Here is a 19,041-nt window from a genome sequence, read left to right as displayed (position 1 = left end):
TGATTTCTTTTGATTTTCCCATGATGTCAAGCAAAGAGGCACTGAATTTGAAGGTAGGCCTTGAAATACATCCACAGATACACCTCCAATTGACTCAAATTATGTCAATTAGCCAATCAGAAGCTTCTAAAGCCATGACATCATTTTCTGGAATTTTCCAAGCTGTTTAAAGGCACAGTCAACTTAATGTGTGTAAACTTCTGACCCACTGGAATTGTGATACAGTGAATTATAAATGAAATAATCTGTCTGTAAACAATTGTTGGAAAAATTACTTAATCCTGTCGGGCTGTATCACCGCCTGGTACGGCAACTGCTTCGCACACAACCGTAAGGCTCTCCAGAGGGTAGTGAGGTCTGCACAACGCATCACCGGGGGCAAACTACCTGCCCTGCAGGACACCTACACCACCCGATGTCACAGGAAGGTCATAAAGATCATCAAGGACAACAACCACCCGAGCCACTACCTGTTCACCCCGCTATCATCCAGAAGGCGAGGTCAGTACAGGTGCATCAAAGCAGGGACCGAGAGACTGAAAAACAGCTTCTATCTCAAGGCCATCAGACTGTTAAACAGCCACCACTAATATTGAGTGGCTGCTGCCAACACACTGACTCAACTCCAGCCACTTTAATAATGGAAATTGATGGAAATTGATGTAAAATACATCATTAGCCACTTCAAACAATGCTACTTAATATAATGTTTACATACCCTACATTACTCATCTCATATGTATATACTGTACTCTATCATCTACTGCATCTTTATGTAATACATGTATCACTAGCCACTTTAAACTATGCCACTTTGTTTACATGCCCTACATTACTCATCTCATATGTATATACTGTACTCGATACCATCTACTGCATCTTGCCTATGCCGCTCTGTACCATCACTCATTCATATATCTTTATGTACATATTCTCTATCCCTTTACACTTGTGTGTATAAGGTAGTAGTTTTGGAATTGTTAGGTTAGATTACTCGTTGGTTATTACTGCATTGTCGGAACTAGAAGCACAAGCATTTCGCTACACTCGCATTAACATCTGCTAACCATGTGTATGTGACAAATCAATTTGATATGATTTGATTTTGATTTGATTAATAACAAGAAATTTGTGGAGTGTTTGAAAAACGAGTTTTAATGACTCCAACCTAAGTGTATATAAACTTCCGACTTAAATTGTATGTGAATGTGATATTTCAGTTTATTTTTTTAAACTTTTGCAAAAATGTAAATAAAAGACAAAAAAAGACACCTGTATCATGTCAGATATAGAGTTGAAATGTATTCCATTTTGAGTTTGCATGCCAATATTACACTTTATATATATAACAGAAGACTGAAATAACAAAACCGTTTGACATAGAAAGACTAGATTTTTTTATGAATCATGAAAAATAATGAATAACATTCCACCCATGAGGCCACTAGGTCATTAGACTGCAGGAAAGGGCTACAATATCAAACAACAGATGAGTGAATTCGCTGCACTGGTTTGTCTAGAAGATGGTGTATGTGCAAACACAGTATTGTGGTGCTCACCGTAGTGTATTTGCCCAGCTGGCAGAGCGAAGGGAAGGTCTCCTTATGCGCCTTGCTGACCCTGTTGATCATCTGCTCCGTCTCAATGCTCAGCACGTAGCTCTCTGTGCTCTCCTGCTTCTTCTCATCCTTCTTCTTCTTGTTCCGGTCGTTCCTCACCGCTGAAGGGAGAGAGAGAAGGAAGAGAAGCAGGGTTTAGATACAGGGTGGATATTTAGTAGTGGAATGTAGAAGTTAAATAAAACATTTAATGTTTTGTTGAAAAGGGGGCTTTACAAACAGTCTAGGAAGGATACTGCATTTCCCGCCTAAACTAGAAAGCAATTCTGATATCAACGACAGAAGGAAAACTTAAATCAAACGGCAAGACCATCAGTGAAATTAAACTGTGGGTGAAGCACCCAGGACTTCACTTGTGTTGGGGGAACAAATCATGGAACATTATTCAAATTGCGTGGGTATCTAAACCGAAACCAAGAGGGGACTGAGATATAAACTAGAGGTAGCAAAAGGGCAAGAGCAGGAGTTAGTGTAGGTAGGCTAGCTAGCAGGACAGGTACACGATGGAAGAGGATGATTAAGTTGAGGTAGGAGAACAAAAAGCTGCAAGGGCCACTGTAGCTAAGAAGCCACAACACATTCTAGCTCTGATCCCAGCTGGGAAGATAAACGACCATGAGAGGTCAGTGAAGGGGGGGGGGGGGGGGGAAGAGCGATATTACTGAGGAAAAGCCCTGGAATAATCCAAAAGGAAAGCTGGAGAAATGCCATTCCCTCCGCGAATGTAGCTACACTTACTCCCGAAATGACAAACACACCAGGCGTCGCTGTTTTAAGCACTGGAAAGCCATTAGGGTATATCCAGCCCTCTCCCTCCTTCCCCCACCCCCTCCTCGGGGTGTATAGGTCTGACAGGGGGGTGAAGGGGGGCAGTGGGGGGAGGTTAGGTGATAAATAGCGTTGGCGGATAAGGTTGTACGTAATGCTGATAAATCGCTACTGCTTTCATTAGAGGCTCCGGCTAATCTAATAACATAATATGACAAATATCCAGGCAGTAATGGTTTAAAGGGCTCGGCTGAACCCACAGACCGCACGCTGCACAAACCCCTCCAGCATTCACTCTCACTGACTCTCTCTCTCTTTCTTTCTTTCTTTCGTTCTTGCTGTTACACATTCCTCTCTTGCTCTTGTCTAATCCTCACTAGCTAGCTTGCTCCCCCTGTCCCGCTCTCTCTCTCCAAGCGTCGCATGTTATCTGATAGCTCTTCCCTGTGTTTTTGTTTCCCTCTCCTCTCCTCCCTCCCTCTCTCTCCAGTCACCAGCTGTAGCCCCAGTTAGTGGTGTTGTTCTGTGCAGACCCAGTGGTCCCAGATCTCGACCCAGAGGTTACCCTTACAGATCTTGGATCAGCTTCCCCTTGTCCAAATCCTAACCTTTAACCATTAGAAGGGCACACAAAATTTACCATAGATTAGTGTCTGTCTAAGGGCAACATCTGACAGGGGAGGACTGGCCCAGGGCCAGCCTGAGAGGGATTCACCATACAGGGACAACGCTCATTAATCAGTTCACAGACAGGCCTCCCTCCTTAGGATTACTTAGAGAGACAGGGGGCTTCAAGTCTAGGAGTCAAACATTACACAACAGCAGAACCTTTGCTTTGCTAAGGAAGCTCACCCTCACATCACTAAGACACAAGGGACTGCAGATTAAATTAGCCTTAAAAAAAAAGAAGCTGTAAAGTAAAGCACTTTCTTTACATCTACACAGCTATGCATTGCCAAATGCTATTTGTCCTTACCACAAAGTCCATCCACCTTTAAAGGAACTGCCAGGTGAGGAGAGTTGAGAATTCCAAGTGATGTGAGAATGTGTGTGCATGTGTGTGAGAGAGAGTGTCTCGGGCCCCCCCCTCTGCTCTCTGTGGCTGTCACAGTGACTCAGCGGCCCCACCGCCATGTGTGTGAGAGAGAGTGTCTCGGGCCCTCCCCCCTGCTCTCTGTGGCTGTCAAAGTGACTCAGCGGCCCCACCGCCATGTGTGTGAGAGAGAGTGTCTCGGGCCCCCCTCTGCTCTCTGTGGCTGTCACAGTGACTCAGCGGCCCCACCGCCATGTGTGTGAGAGAGAGTGTCTCGGCCCCCCCCCTCTGCTCTCTGTGGCTGTCACAGTGACTCAGCGGCCCCACCGCCATGTGTGTGAGAGAGAGTGTCTCGGGCCCTCCCCTGCTCTCTGTGGCTGTCACAGTGACTCAGCGGCCCCACCGCCATGTGTGTGAGAGAGAGTGTCTCGGGCCCTCCCCCCTGCTCTCTGTGGCTGTCACAGTGACTCAGCGGCCCCACCGCCATGTGTGTGAGAGAGAGTGTCTCGGGCCCTCCCCCCTGCTCTCTGTGGCTGTCACAGTGACTCAGCGGCCCCACCGCCATGTGTGTGAGAGAGAGTGTCTCGGGCCCCCCCCTCTGCTCTCTGTGGCTGTCACAGTGACTCAGCGGCCACACCGCCATGTGTGTGAGAGAGAGTGTCTCGGGCCCTCCCCTGCTCTCTGTGGCTGTCACAGTGACTCAGCGGCCCCACCGCCATGTGTGTGAGAGAGAGTGTCTCGGGCCCCCCTCTGCTCTCTGTGGCTGTCAAAGTGACTCAGCGGCCCCACCGCCATGTGTGTGAGAGAGAGTGTCTCGGGCCCCCCTCTGCTCTCTGTGGCTGTCACAGTGACTCAGCGGCCCCACCGCCATGTGTGTGAGAGAGAGTGTCTCGGGCCCCCCTCTGCTCTCTGTGGCTGTCACAGTGACTCAGCGGCCCCACCGCCATTAGGGGTCTGCTGGAGACGTTAAATTAATTCCTAAATAAAAGTAGGGCATCCTTAACGCAGAGACATTACCCGTGCTGACAAATTGGCACTGCAATCATAAGCCGCACAACACAATTTAATGCAGTCATTAAAGAACCATTAGCCGGGACTCGCGATCAGTCATGGAGAATTGCCGCGTGCAATAACTGGCGGGAGATCCATAGCAGGGCTAGCGAGGAGGAGAAATACAACAGCCATCCGCATTGTTTTGTGTGTGTGTGTGTGTGTGTGTGTGTGTGTAAACCGTGAATAGTGTCTACGTGAATCCTTTGTCTGATCTATGAGGCAAGGACTTGCCCACTGATATGAACCAAATACTAGCAGTATCTTCATTGTAGCAAACAGTATTGTATTGTGTGCGTAATGCTAGAAGCAATACACAGACTCCCAATCAATCAATAGTGGATTTCATAATACAGAAGGCTACTTTTGACAATGTGTCTGCATGAATCTGTATGAATATGTGCACGTGTGTATACGCCTGTATGTATGAGAAAGAGAGAGGGGGCCGGCAGACAGACGGATCATTTGAGGGAGGAAAATGAAAACTGCGACAGGTCGTCCGTCACACAGATTAAATTCAATGGAAAGATAAAAATGTCAACGTTCCCCTGCTTCTCCTGCCTGCCTCTCTCTCTCTCGCTGCTCTGTAGCGGTGGAACAACGATGAAACTTGTTCTCCCTCCTACCCTCCTCTTCCTCTCATACATGCTGGAGATGCTAGGGCACAGCACGGGAGATGAAAGCAGGGGATGAGGGATGGAGGGAAGAGGGGACAGAGGAAAGGGGGGTTGGGGGAGGAGGGGGGTGTGGCTGCTTACCCGGGGGAGCTGCCCTGTCCGCCCCTGGCCCCCCAGTCTGTCCCCTCCCGGTCTCCAATGGTGGGGGCGGCGGCTGGGGGCCCAACACCATCCCGCCTTTGGAGCTGGTGCGAGGAGCTGAGGCGACAAAGGAGGGGCACAGGTTTACCCCCTCGACAGGGCACAAAGTAACGAACACAGGGCTCCCCCTAGTGCAGTAAGCCACCCCCACCCTACCACAGTAACACAGGGGGAAAGGTTCATGCTGGCAGGATGGGGTCATGTATACTGAAATGAACCATCATATAACCTGAATGTTAATAATTAAATTCAAAACACAACTCAACAAACCCTACAACTTGAATGGGCACATTCTCTGTCGTACACAGACTATATTCTACACACAAATTCACCGGTAGACAACAGATATCATACAAACGGAATAACATGTAGTACATCTGGCTCACTTAGTTAGAAACCAAATACAACCCCCCCCCCCCCCCTCCACTTCATAACATAAATCAACTCAACATTCTACACGCATACAGTAATCACCAGCAGGTTTGTCAGAGTTTCAACGGAACGCCTAAGGGGAAAAAAAAGGTAAACCTTGACATTGAAAAAGAGCATTTACCAGCCCTGCCTTTCCTTGACACCACTCGGGCTCTCTCAGTCTTTCCATAGTAACCCACATCCCTCTCTCTTTCACTCTGCCTTGGCATGGCCACCTGGCACTGGTACTGGCAGTGATGTCGGAGTTGTCGAGCGGATGCAAGGTCACCGAGATGTCCCCTAGCAGAGTGGCCGGTCCTCCCAGCCTCCACGGTGGCTCCCCGCAGGCCCCCAGATGGCCAGATCCTCTACTACCCCCCCACCACCACCCCTTTCGAAGTAGCACTGCAACACGGCTAAAGTTATCAGCCAGGACACAGGCACACAAATCAACACTACACCCTCACTTACCAGACACCAACATAACCCTCTAGTACAAACACACACAGACACAATGACTAAATAGGAGGGAGTATGGGAATAAGAGTGAACCTATATGGGTTCTTCTTTAACTTGACATAGAAGTTAACCCTTAACCATTAGGGAGATGGACAGAAGAAACATCTGAGCCTGTATCGGTTGTTTTTAACATCAGCCGTGCACTAGACTATCTCCCGTCTGTCCCTGTTGTGGGTGTTGCAGAGCTGCCTGCCGTGATCGTTATAACCATGATTAATGGGCCCATTCAGAGGTAAGGAGCGCTGAGGATAACTTACTTTGCAGTAAGCCTCAGACAGCCCGCCGCGTGGGAAACTCGCAGAGCATTACAGTATCATGAAGAGGGTAAATACCATAGCAGAGAGACGACAGAGAGAGGGATGGAGGAGGGAAAGGGCGGGGAGGGTCTGTGTGTGCTTGCCTGCGTATGAGTGAGTATATTTACTGTGTATACAGTTTGGACCTGTATGTGTGTCGGTAGGCTGAGGTAAGGCCCTTCCAGCCATAGGTCTTCCCTATCACCTCCACCAATTAGCTTGGGTGGTCTGACAGTGTGTGTTCACACAGCCCCCGGGATGCCCTGATCAGAGGCGAAGCCTGCTCTTTCACTCTCTGCAGGTGCTAACATATTCATCACAGAGGCCCACCAAGCTACCACCATTACTGTGCAAAGCCAAACTGTGCATTGGGGCAGTGCCGCACGCACACGTACACAGTTATGAGGCTTTATGACAGAGAATGATGGGGATCGGAGTATGTGTTGCCTGTTGGCTCAGAGGTTATAGGCTGGAGTGGCTGGTGTAGTGTAGTGTAGTTCAGTGACGCATGATATCCTATCAATCAGAACTCAATCAAATAGCTAGACATTTCATCCCAGATGGGACCCAGTCGAACAACAATGAAAGGACTGTCCCGATCCTCTGTGCATAGTTTGGATGACGTCCTGCCCTCTGACTGCAGTGTGGTTGATGACATGACTGGAAGGTGTAGTGTATAGTGTACCGAGGTTAGGGTTGGCACTGTCAGGGTGATATAGTGTAATACAGTAGTGCACTACTACTCACACTCCTTGGACATGCCCACTTCCAAGCATTTCTGCAGGCGGCAGTACTGGCAGCGGTTCCTGGTGACCTTGTTGATGATGCAGTTCTTCTCCCGGTGACATGTGTACACCATGCTCTTCTGGATGCTCCTCCGAAAGAAGCCCTGGAGGACAGAGGGATGAAGAAAGAGAGAGAGATAGGAGAAGAAAAAGAGGGGGCAAGAGAATGGAAGGAAGGAGAGAGACATTGTCAGTGTGTGTGTGTGTGTGTGTGTGTGTGTGTGTGTGTGTTTATATTCAATAACCTATAGATAACAGTATGGATTGTGGCCATATGCTCCACAATTAAAGGCAATGAGCTACCAAACACTGAGCTCTTGAAAGTCTTAGCAATGAGTCATCTGTAGGATAATAAATATTAACTCATGTTGCCATCTCATGAGATCACCCTCCTACCTTGGCAATGGAGCACTAGGGACATTGAGAGATGCTTTAAGGATGTTAAGTAAGTCAGAACGGTTTGGGGATACAAAACGCAGAGACTACTAGCCTCTAGCTACCTATCAATGCCCTACTTTAAATCTTGATATGGCCCAGCAAAAACAATTCTGGGTGGAGGCCAACATCATTACAGAGAGAACATTGGTTTAAAACGCTTACAAGTACTCTGAATCTAAAAGGATGAGCGGACATCTGAAACTAAATTAAAGGACAGGAAGGGGGGGGGGGGGGGCACTCCCCAGCAAGAAAGCACATCAAAATGGTCTCGTCTCTCATTGTGAAGAATAGACACTAGAGTGAAACCTTTGTTTTTAAAAAATGAATCAAGAATGGATATCACAATACACGAAACCATGAGTCTCAAAGCTACAAAACCTAAAAACCATAGCAATACAATATCGACCATTCGAGGCATCCACCCACTTTGTGTATTCCCAAAGAACGCAATATGGCACAAAGGCAGATACTGTAGAAGATGCCAGGAGGAGATTAGCTCTCTGGTCGACAGATGGCCCATGCACTAAAGACCACAATTTGTCCTTCCTGGATCATCATCTATCCTTCGCTCTCCTGGTCCTCCCCTCCTGAGAAGAGAGATGGGAGGCTGGTGGGACGCGTTTCAAGTTGTTTTAGGTCGTATGTACAGGACACACATTGTATATACTGTCCAACGAAATGCTTACTTGGAGGTTCCTGCTCGACTATGCAACAATAAGACATAAAATATAAGAATAGGAACATAAAGTACATGACTCAGTAGAATAAACATTTAACCATAAGTATAATACAGGAAGGTATGAATTATACTACAATATTTACACATGTATCAGGGAAAGAGGGATTGGTGGGCAAGTGTTTAAATTGTGCAGTATTAGCAATAGTGAATAAGAGTTTGGTAGCAGCAGCTGTGATGTGTGTGTGTAGCATGAATGTGTGTGTACGTGTATATACGTGTCTATGTGGGTGTGTGCGTGCTAAGGTGCAGAGAGTCAGTTCAGGTGGTCTGTCCAGTTCAAGTGTTTAGCAGTCTGATGGTTTGTAGATAGAAACTGTCTCTGAGCCTGTTGGTATCAGACCTCATGCTCTGATACAGTCTGATGGTTTGTAGATAGAAACTGTCTCTGAGCCTGTTGGTATCAGACCTCATGCTCTGATACAGTCTGATGGTTTTTAGATAGAAACTGTCCCTGAGCCTGTTGGTATCAGACCTCATGCTCTGATACAGTCTGATGGCTTGTAGATAGAAACTGTCCCTGAGCCTGTTGGTATCAGACCTCATGCTCTGATACAGTCTGATGTCTTGTAGATAGAAACTGTCCCTGAGCCTGTTGGTATCAGACCTCATGCTCCGATACAGTCTGATGGCTTGTAGATAGAAACTGTCTCTGAGCCTGTTGGTATCAGACCTCATGCTCTGATACAGTCTGATGGCTTGTAGATAGAAACTGTCTCTGAGCCTGTTGGTATCAGACCTCATGCTCTGATACAGTCTGATGGTTTGTAGATAGAAACTTGTCTGTGAGCCTGTTGGTATCAGACCTCATGCTCCGAACCAGTCTGCCCGACGATAAGGAAGTGAACAACTCGTGGCTGGGGTGTGTGGGGTCCTTGATGATGCTGCGGGACTTCCTCAAGCACCATTTCAAGTAGATGTCCTGGATGGCTGTGAACATGGCCCCAGTGATGTACTAGAGGGCCTTGCTGTCGTTGACTGAGTGATTCCTGTACCAGGCCGTGATGCAACGGGTCAAGACGCTCTCGATGGTGCAGTGGTAGTACTGAGAGGACCCGGGGGTAGCATTTTTTTAGCAGCCTTAGGAAGAGGCGCTGTTGCGCCCTCTTGACATGAGTGGTGTTGTTGTTGTTGGTCCAACTCAAGTCCTCTGTGATTTGGGCGCGGAGGGACTTAAAACGGCCGACTCTCTACTGCAGTCCCGTTGATGTGGATCTCTGCAGGCCGTATGCCGTCCCAAAATAGATGGGAACGGGCTGAGACTCTGTTTCCAAGCTCTAATTACAATTTTTTTTTGCACGAAAGATATATTTGAACAATGGCTTGTTAGTCTTGCATTTAAAGCACTAACAAATACCTACAAAAACCTGCATAGCATTAAGACTTGGCCCTGATTATAGAAAATATGTCCATTTTGGAGCGAGACTCCATTACTTACATCTAGGCCCGATCTCTAAACAAATTAGGATCCACAGTCATAACATAAACAAAATACACGACAACAAGCTACGGCTTCAAAGCCAATCAATAGCCGATATCTAACGACCTGCCAGTGACCCCGGTGCGTCTCCCTGTGATCCGTTGGTGCCCCGACCCTGACCCTGCTGGCCACGGGAGGATTGACCCAGTCCCTTTGACGTATAAAAGGGGACAACCAATCCCTCCAATTCCACGCCTCAGGTGGCCCAGGGGATTGTCCCTCCCTTCTCCATCCCCATTAGGAGTCATTGCTTCCTGCGCACCTTAAGCCTCTTTGTATAAGCGCTAATCCGCCAGACGACAAGAGCCCTCAGCAGGCCTGTCAGCCACCCTGCAGCGTTCTGAGGAGAGGAGCCCGGAGAGATGAAGGGGGGAGGGAGGAATGGAGAGGAACGGAGGAGATGGGGCAGGAGGGGGGTTAATTATGTATGTATGTGTGTGTGTGGCTCCATTCTGTGTACTGTAGATATGCACCTGATGTATGGGCGGCAGGTAGCCTAGTGGTTAGAGCATTGGGCCAGTAACCGAAAGGTTGGTGAATCGAATCGCTGAGCTGACAAGGTAATCTGTTGTTCCTTCCCTGAACAAGACAGTTGACCCACTGTTCCATCATTGTAAATAGGACATCATTGTAAATAAGAATTAGTTATTAACTGACTTACCTAATTAAATAAAGGTTAAAAATAAAAAACTGAATTTCTTGGCTTGCAATGTCTCGCAACTTCAGTAAAGCAGGATTGGATATTGTACACGCAAAAGACTAAACACACTCCTATCATTAGCGAAGAGAAAGAGCAGGCGAACCATCTGCACTGTGATTAACATTTTGAGGGGCATTTTTAAATGTGGGGGATTTAAAAATGTACGGAATGTGTGCGCGCGTGTGCACGTTTCTACATTTGTAAGAGTATGTGGGTGTGTGTTGTTTATTCATTTACTGATCAGTCTATGAAATGCCCCTTTTGTAACCAATTTAACCAGAACTATGCATAACGCACATTACCTAATAATGACTAACTTCTTGTAGCAGCCATTATAGAACATTAACACAGATCTCATAAACAAATCAAACAAAAGCCCATGTGCTAGTGAGTAGCCAGCTAATCTTTATATTTCAAGTTGAGCAAGCTTGGATAGATTTGCAAGCTAAGGTAGAACAGTTGAATTGTTATGAACACACCCTTCTGTCCCGTCCGTCTCCAACTGTTTTAACAGCATGCTAGCCTGTCCACTTAGTTCAGATGTTCAAATCAAGTACCCTACCCTATTTTTCACAATGAGAACGAGTTGCCAAATCCTTACATAATTGTGTTTCATGCTTATTGCACATGTATAAAACACAGACTAGACAGCTAGTATAATGGTTTTTGGCTAAAATGCTGCTAGCGGTACCGACAAGACTGAACATACATTTTCCAGAATCCATGTTTATTGATACTCCTGTTTTAGTAGCGTCTGCTGTGCGTGCAATTTGAGGGGTTGAGACATAAAAAGGGTTCGTTAGAAATAATGCCTCAATGTGTTTCGGTGTCCATATGACCGATTCTGTTGGACCAATCCTCAAATGCAAATAGCGAGTTGAAACCGCTCATCACAAAAGGAAGAAGTGAGCTCTCATCTTTGTTGTTGTGAGTGGCAGGAAGAGGGGCTTGGTGTGTGTGTATGTGTGTGTGTAAATGGGAAGATACACACAGCACAGAAGAAGCGAAGGAGTCCAGACCAAAAAGACAACATGTGAACATGAAACGCCCATAATAACAAATGATTTGCGTGGTACTGGCATTTGGAATATCGCGCAAAAACAAATTCAAATGAATTTGATCTAAAAATCGGCCAACCCTACGACAGGCACATTACTAAAGATGTGAGTCTTTAACAAGGCCAGCTAAAAACACTGCAACATTAGAGAGAGGAGCGATGGTGGGGGCTTAAGATGTTAAGTGTCTTCGCGTGGCAAACAAAAAAAGATAGAAAAAAGGCTTAATGTTGTGCATCGATGCCTCCGAGACAATAAATGAGGAGAGCGTACACATTTTATGTCCATGTGTTTATATCTGGGAGAACGAGAAGGAACGAGAGAGAGAGAGAGAGAGAAAAAAAAGACTCCACTTCAACAACAAACAAATGAGCCATCTCTAAGTAGTTTGGTCTGACATGATTCCTCACCGCACCCTAGGGTTGGGTTTTGTAGTTGGGCTAGTTAAGGAAATGCTAAGTTGCTAACCCTCAACTTACCCCCGTCTCCGATGAGTGGCTGTATATACAGTGTCTTCAGAAAGTATTCAGACATTCCCCTTGTCCACATTTTGTTACGTTACAGCCTTATTCTAAAATTGATTCAATTGTTTTTTTCCCCCCTCATCAATCTACACACAATACCCCATAACGACAAAGAAAAACAGGTTGACATTTTAGCTAATTTAAAATAAAAAAAAACTGAAATATCACATTTACATAACTATTCAGACCCTTTACTCAGTACTCTGTTGAAGCACCTTTGGCAGTGATTACAGCCTTGAGTCTTCTGGGTATGACACAACAAGCTTCGCACACCTGTATTTGGGGACCTTGATCCTCTCAAGCTCTGTCAGGTTGGATGGGGATCTTCACTCCACAGCTATTTTCAGGTCTTTCCAGAGATGTTTGATCGGTTTCAAGTCCAGGCTCTGGCTGAGCCACTCAAGGACATTCAGAGACTTGTTCCGAAGTCACTCCTGCATTGTCTTGGCTGTGTGCTTGGGGTCGTTGTGCTGTTGGAAGGTGAACCTTCTCCCCAGTCTGAAGTCCTGAGCGCTCTGGATCAGGTTTTCATCAAGGATCTCTGTACTTTGCTCTGTTCATCTTTGCCTCAATCCTGACTAGTCTTCCAGTCCCTACCGCTGAAAAACATCCCCACAGCATGATGTTTTCACCACCATATGGTGCCAGGTTTCCTCCAGGCGGGAAGCTTGGCATTCAGACCAAAGAGTTCAATATTGGTTTCATCAGACCAGAGAATCTTGTTTCTCATGGTCTGAGAGTCTAAGTGCCTTTTGGCAAACTGCAAGCGTGCGGTCATGTGCCTTTTTAGTGAGGAGTGGCTTCTGTCTGGCCACTCTACCATAAAGGCCTGATTACTGGAGTGCTGCAGAGATGGTCCTTCTGGAAGGTTCTCCCAACTCCACAGAGGAACTCTAGAACTCTGTCAGAGTGACCATCGGGTTCTTGGTCACCTCCCTGACCAAGGCCTTTCTCCCCGATTGCTCAGTTTGGCCGGGTGGACAGCTCTAGGAAGTATTTGTTCCATTTCAGAATGACGGGGGCCACTGTGTTCTTGGGGACCTTCAATGCTGCAGATATTTTTGGTACCCATCCATCTGTGCCTAGAAACAATCCTGTCTCAGAGCTCTACGGACAATTCCTTCGACCTCATGGCTTGGTTTTTGCTCTGACATGCACTGTCAACTGTGGGAACTTCTATAGACAGGTGTGTGCCTTTCCAAATCATATCCAATCAATTGAATTTACCACAGGTGGACTCCAATCAAGTTGTAGAAACATCTCAAGGATGATCCATGGAAACAGGATGTACCTGAGCAAAAAGTCTGAATACTTATGTAAATAAGGTATGTTGTTTTTTTTTTTTTTTTTTAAATCCCCAAAAAACTGTTTTCGCTTTGTCATTATTGGGTATTGTGTGTTTAAATAAATCTATTTTAGAATAAGGCTGTAACATAACATAATCTGGAAAAAGTCCAGGGGTCTGAATACACCTGTTGTGTTGAAATATTGAGGATACAAAGCTCCCTCATCTCCTGTTTAGAAGACTAGGAGAGAGGAGGCGGGGGGCGAATGCTGAATTTTTCAGTTCTGCTCTCCCCAGGACGCCCGGCTGGGGGTGGAGACTAGCAGCTGGCGTTGGGGTAGCTACCACCCGGAAGGGATGTGCACACAAACATGTACGTATGCACGCACAGCATCCTGAGTCAGTGAGTTTAAGCAGAGCAGGAAAGTGACACCAGCATGGGTGCCAGTTGGTTTCTGATTTAGCCAACAAAGTTATACCCATGCTTTCACACTGACTGAGACCACACACACACACACAACCATATTAGCCTATTTAAATCAGGGCCTATTAGTGTGAAGTTAAGAAACACATTAAAAGCTATTGAGGACGTGCAACAGGCAACTCCGTCAAGTGGGGCTTTTCTGCCCCCCAAAAGGCAGGTTAAGGCTTTATTTACTTGGTATACATTTCTTTTAGAGGGTTTCAATGAACGCCCAGAGGCGAGACCTTGCCTCGTGCTACTGTGTTAAAACAGGACTGTCTGCTCAAGAAACTCTACTCGTTTTTTCTCCCCTTTCCATCATCTCGACTCGCCTCCTCTCCGATCCTGTCCATCTTCTCATCTGTCCTCTCCTCCTTACCGTCAACCTAATCCCCTCATCTCCACTCTGGATGCAACCAGGTTCCCCCCTGCAGCGCCTCTCCCCGTCCCTCCCTCTCTCCAGCCATTCCCCCTACAAGCCAGGTGTTATCTTCCCTGGGCCCAGCCATGTGAGGCAGGCCTAATGGGCACCTGTCACCACCACAGCCAGTCATCCAGCCTCCCTCTGCCTGCCAGTCTCAGACCATCGCCCTGCCCTCAACCTCCATGCATTACAGATGAACAGCGAGTCCTCCAGAGCACCACTGCTAACGCAAGCTTTAGCAGGCTTCCACAACCCCGTCTTGTGAAACACGGTGCTACAGATAAGGAAGCGGCAGCCAGATACCACTTCAGAGTGCAGACGGTTGCCTGACAGGACAGCGTGGAAGTCGGCGTACCCGGTGTTCTCGTAACACGTCTCACATGAAAGGCTGGACAGGCCGTATTAAAAAAGGGTAAGAGCGGGAGGAAAGGACACATGATATTCAAGGACGTGCTGGAAACCAAGTTAACGTATGACACAAACACGGAGAGCCGTGATGACAAGGGCCCACATCGACACTTGCTGAATAAGGGTGTAGCTCCTGGATTAAATGCCACCTGGCAGGAACACCCACTCGAAGACAATGACGTAATTTGGAGTTGGACAGATACAGCAGCTAGATAGTCAAACTAAAGCCACTTAAAGAAACAACTCCTCATACAGTTAATGAGAAGTGTATAGGGCAGTATTGAAGCATAGCCCAGAGGATCTGGCAGTCCCATCATGTGTATAGGAGGGAAGCCATAAGCAATGACATACGCAATGGCCCAGTTCACTCTTTATAGGGCGTCCCCAAATGCACCCCAACCAATCTAGGTATATTCTGAACTTCAGATCATGCTGATGCTATGCATAGTATGTGCATGAATTATAGTAGGGCCTTAGGGTGATGGCGCCCTGGGACTGTGTACTCCCATTCCAAACCAGGACAAGTGTTATAAATATCAACATGGGCACGCCAATATGCATTGGTCCAGCCCATTTACAGAAAACCCCTCAGAAGCAACTGACAATTTAACCCTGGATCAAATAGTATAGAACAGAATGGAATAGAATGTATGGCTACATAAGGGTGTGTCTCACCTTGCAACCTTCGCAGGCACTGACTCCATAGTGGTATCCTGAGGATTTGTCCTGGCACACGAAGCAGGGCTTGTAGACCCTCGGGGGAGGAGGCGGCGATGGCGGGCTTGGCACTATCTCCTCTGAGCTGGTACTCTGTGTCTCTATCGCTGCGGGAGAGAAAAGAGAGGGAGGCACACACACACTCAGTGACAGAGGACAAGGACACTATCTTGACAGGCTACTTCCGTATCCTGGACAAGAAAGACTACTCTGGATGTTGGCGAGAGTGTGTGTAAGAGTACTTGGCACAGTGAATCAAAGCAAGGCTGGAGATGCAGAGAAGAGAAAAGCAGGCCATTCTTGTTTACCAGTAACCTTAGTGGTTCCACATATCAATCAAGACAACGTCAGCAGTGGAGAACACAGATAAGGGTGTCCTGAATGGCTGTAGAGAGAAATTGGCTCACCTATCAGGGAAGGAACTAGACATAATAGTTCTCTCTCTAGGCTGTATAAGAGTTAAGTGTGTGTGGCCGGAACGGAGTTGTATCATCATGTTTTCTCAAAGAGAGAAAAGGGAAGGTGACCTAAGCTAAGGTCAAGGTGGACATTGAGAACCAAATACCAAGGCTGTCCACACGGAGTCACCCTCCCGACCTTCCCCCTCTTCCTCTCCTGCCCTCATCCTCTCTCTCCCTCTCCCGCCCTTGTATTCTCTCTCTGTCTCTGGGGAAAATAATAAACAAGACTAAAGACAAGAGTCACTCTCCCCCACGTTCTCTTTCCCTCTCTCCTTCTCTTGCTCTCATTCCCGACCCTGAAAACAAACAAGGCTTAAGACGGGAGAATTAACTGAGATAAATCAGTCGGAATCCCTTGTTACGAGACTTATTATTCTTGAAATAGATAGGAACGAACAGCTGACTGGAGACGGTGCGGCCAGGCGTTCGAGTCTGTTTCTGCGGTAACATGGACTCTTAACGCGATCAAACTTTTTTACTCCTGGCAGAAACAAGCAAGGTGTTTGCAAACTTCAGTTACCTAGGCAACACTCCCCACAATCCAGCAGCAGCAAACATAGAATGAAAAGAACAGGTTTGGAACCTCTAACCCTGGCAATTTGACTGGTAAACACCTGCAACGGCTGCCTGGTATTGTGATCCAATAACTTCCATGGTCATGTAGAATGTTCATTCAAATGATGTTAACTGATGTAATGGAAAGTCTTTTTTTTCTAATGTAAGTTGAGTTGAATAAACAAATCACAACACAAATTGATGGGTACACTTCCTGCTTTTACTTCCTTTGCTCCTATGGGTACATTCAGAATGGCCACCAGTTGGGTGGTTTCCAGACTTTCATATCTTCCTTCTCTCATTCTGGGATTTACGGCTTAGTACACAAGGGGGCACCAAAAAAACGCAAAAAAAGACCATTGGGCATTTGTTATCAGAATGCCACTTAAATTAGCAAAACTAATAGCGAATATCATACATACAAACAATACCGTATAATGACAAAGCAAAAACAGGTTTTTATCAATTTTTGCAAATTAAAAAAATAAAATAAAGAAATACTTTATTCACATAAGTATTCAGACCCTTTGCTATGAGACTCGAAATTGAGCTCCGGGGGCATCCTGTTTCCATTGATCATCCTTGATATGTTTCTACAACTTGATTTCAGTCCACCTGTGGTATATTCAAAGGTGTACATGCTGTGTCAGAGTAGAGTCACGAGGGCAATGGGCCTGCCTGCTCTGCTAGGAGAAGATAGGGGAGGAGCAGACCGGGTTGAGAACAGAGGAGAAAACGGCAAGCAAATCCAGATAGCAGTGGCAGCTGTACATCCAAAGGGCTTTGACTTCTCAAACACGGCAGAAAGCTTACCTTACACAATACGATGCCTTGTCACCTTATTATATTAGTCAATTAGGGCTCACGTCAACGCAGAACTGTTCTTTCTTTATGCGGAAAGAAATATAATACGGCTCAGAAATCTCATGCAGCGTTTTGTAAATGCAGATCTAAAATGCTTCTTCCTATCATTTCTGCCGGGCATCAGACAAATGTTGTGCTTGAGCACTAGGACTGATGTGTAGCATTTAACTCGGTGTAGACGGACTACTGTTCTCTGGTAAAATAACTAAGCAAAATATTAGGAAGTGTCGCTGGCTACAGTCATTCTATGATAAACATAAAATATGATGGTCATGCATCGTTTTTGCAACAACAAAATAAGTTTACCTCTGTAGCTGCCAGCCAAACAGCGTTCCACGTCTGTACATGAAAACAAAGCTATTTTCTTCTGAATGTGTTGCACTAACGTAAAACTACAGCTGCACGTCCCTGATCACTATATTTAAGCAAATATTTCAATATAAATGCGACCCATCAATACACAGCTGGGCTCACCTGCTCCCGTCTTCTCCCGTTGTGCTATTTACAAACACACGACTGGCTCAACTGTTCCGGGGAACTAAACATTATTTACATTATGAAGCTGTAAAGGGTGAAATGAAGAACGTGCTTTACAGTGGAAAGAAAATTATGTGAAACCTTTGGAATTACCTGGATTTATGCAGAAATTGGTCATAACATTTGATCTGATCTTCATCGAAGTCACAACAATAGACAAACAGTCTGATTTAACAGATAACACAACTAAAAATTAGACATGTTCATGTCTTTGTTGAACACACCATGTAAACGTTCACAGGGGAAAAGGGAAAGTATGTGAACCCTTGGATTTAATAACTGGCTGACTATTCTTTGGCAGCAATAACCTCAACCAAATGTTTTCTGTAGCTGCGGATCAGACCTTCACAACGGCCAGGAGGAATGTTGGACCATTCATCTTTACAAAACTGTTTCAGTTCCACAATATTCTTGGGATGTCTGGTGTGAACCGCTCAAGGTCATGCCACAGCATCTCAAATCGGGTTGAGGTTAAGACTCTGACTGGGCCACTCTATTTTCTTCTGTTGAAGCCATTTTGTTGTTGATTTACTTCTGTGTTTTGGGTCGTTGTCCTGTTGCGTCACCCAATTTCTGTTGAGCGTCAATTGGCGGACAGATAGCCTTACATGCTCCTGCAAAATGTCTTGATAAACTTGGGAATTCATTTTTCTGCCGATGATGGCAAGCTGTCCAGCAAAACAGTCCCAAACCATGATGCTCCCTCCACCATACTTTGCAGCTGGGATGAGGTTTTGATGTTGGTGTGCTGTGCCTTTTTTCTCTACACAGTCTTGTGTGTTCCTTCCAAACAACTCAACTGTAGTTTCATCTGTCCACAGAATATTTTGCCAGTAGCACTGTGGAACATCCAGGTGCTCTTTTGCGAACTTCAGACGTGCAGTAATGTTTTTTTTGGACAGCAGTGGCTTCTTCCATGGTATCCTCCCATGAACACCATTCTTGTTTAGTGTTTTACGTATCGTAGACTCGTCAACAGAGATGTTAGCAAGTTACAAAGATTTCTGTAAGTCTTTAGTTAACCTCATTGAGCATTCTGCGCTGTGCTCTTGCAGTCATCTTTGCAGGGCGGCCACTCCTAGGGAGAGTAGCAAC

General features: G+C 46.2%; 1 protein-coding gene across 8 annotated transcripts in view; it reads right to left on the bottom strand.

Moving 5' to 3' along the window:
- Positions 1-19,041, bottom strand: part of LOC139376442 (retinoic acid receptor alpha-like) — a 257,204-nt gene that overhangs the window by 6,091 nt on the left and 232,072 nt on the right. For 4 of the 8 annotated variants that reach the window (XM_071119048.1, XM_071119047.1, XM_071119045.1 and 1 more), the window contains 4 exons: positions 15,488-15,636; positions 7,262-7,403; positions 5,229-5,345; positions 1,560-1,720 (listed from right to left, as the gene is read on the bottom strand). In XM_071119048.1, coding sequence (XP_070975149.1) covers positions 1,560-1,720; positions 5,229-5,345; positions 7,262-7,403; positions 15,488-15,636 — 569 coding nt within the window. The remainder of the gene's footprint in view (positions 1-1,559; positions 1,721-5,228; positions 5,346-7,261; positions 7,404-15,487; positions 15,637-19,041) is intronic. The other 4 variants (XM_071119052.1, XM_071119050.1, XM_071119053.1 and 1 more) reach the window with 1 other exon arrangement.

The sequence above is a fragment of the Oncorhynchus clarkii genome, chromosome 20, assembly GCF_045791955.1.
Source record: "Oncorhynchus clarkii lewisi isolate Uvic-CL-2024 chromosome 20, UVic_Ocla_1.0, whole genome shotgun sequence".
NCBI classification, from domain to species: domain Eukaryota; kingdom Metazoa; phylum Chordata; class Actinopteri; order Salmoniformes; family Salmonidae; genus Oncorhynchus; species Oncorhynchus clarkii.
This window is presented reverse-complemented; position numbering and strand designations above follow the sequence as displayed.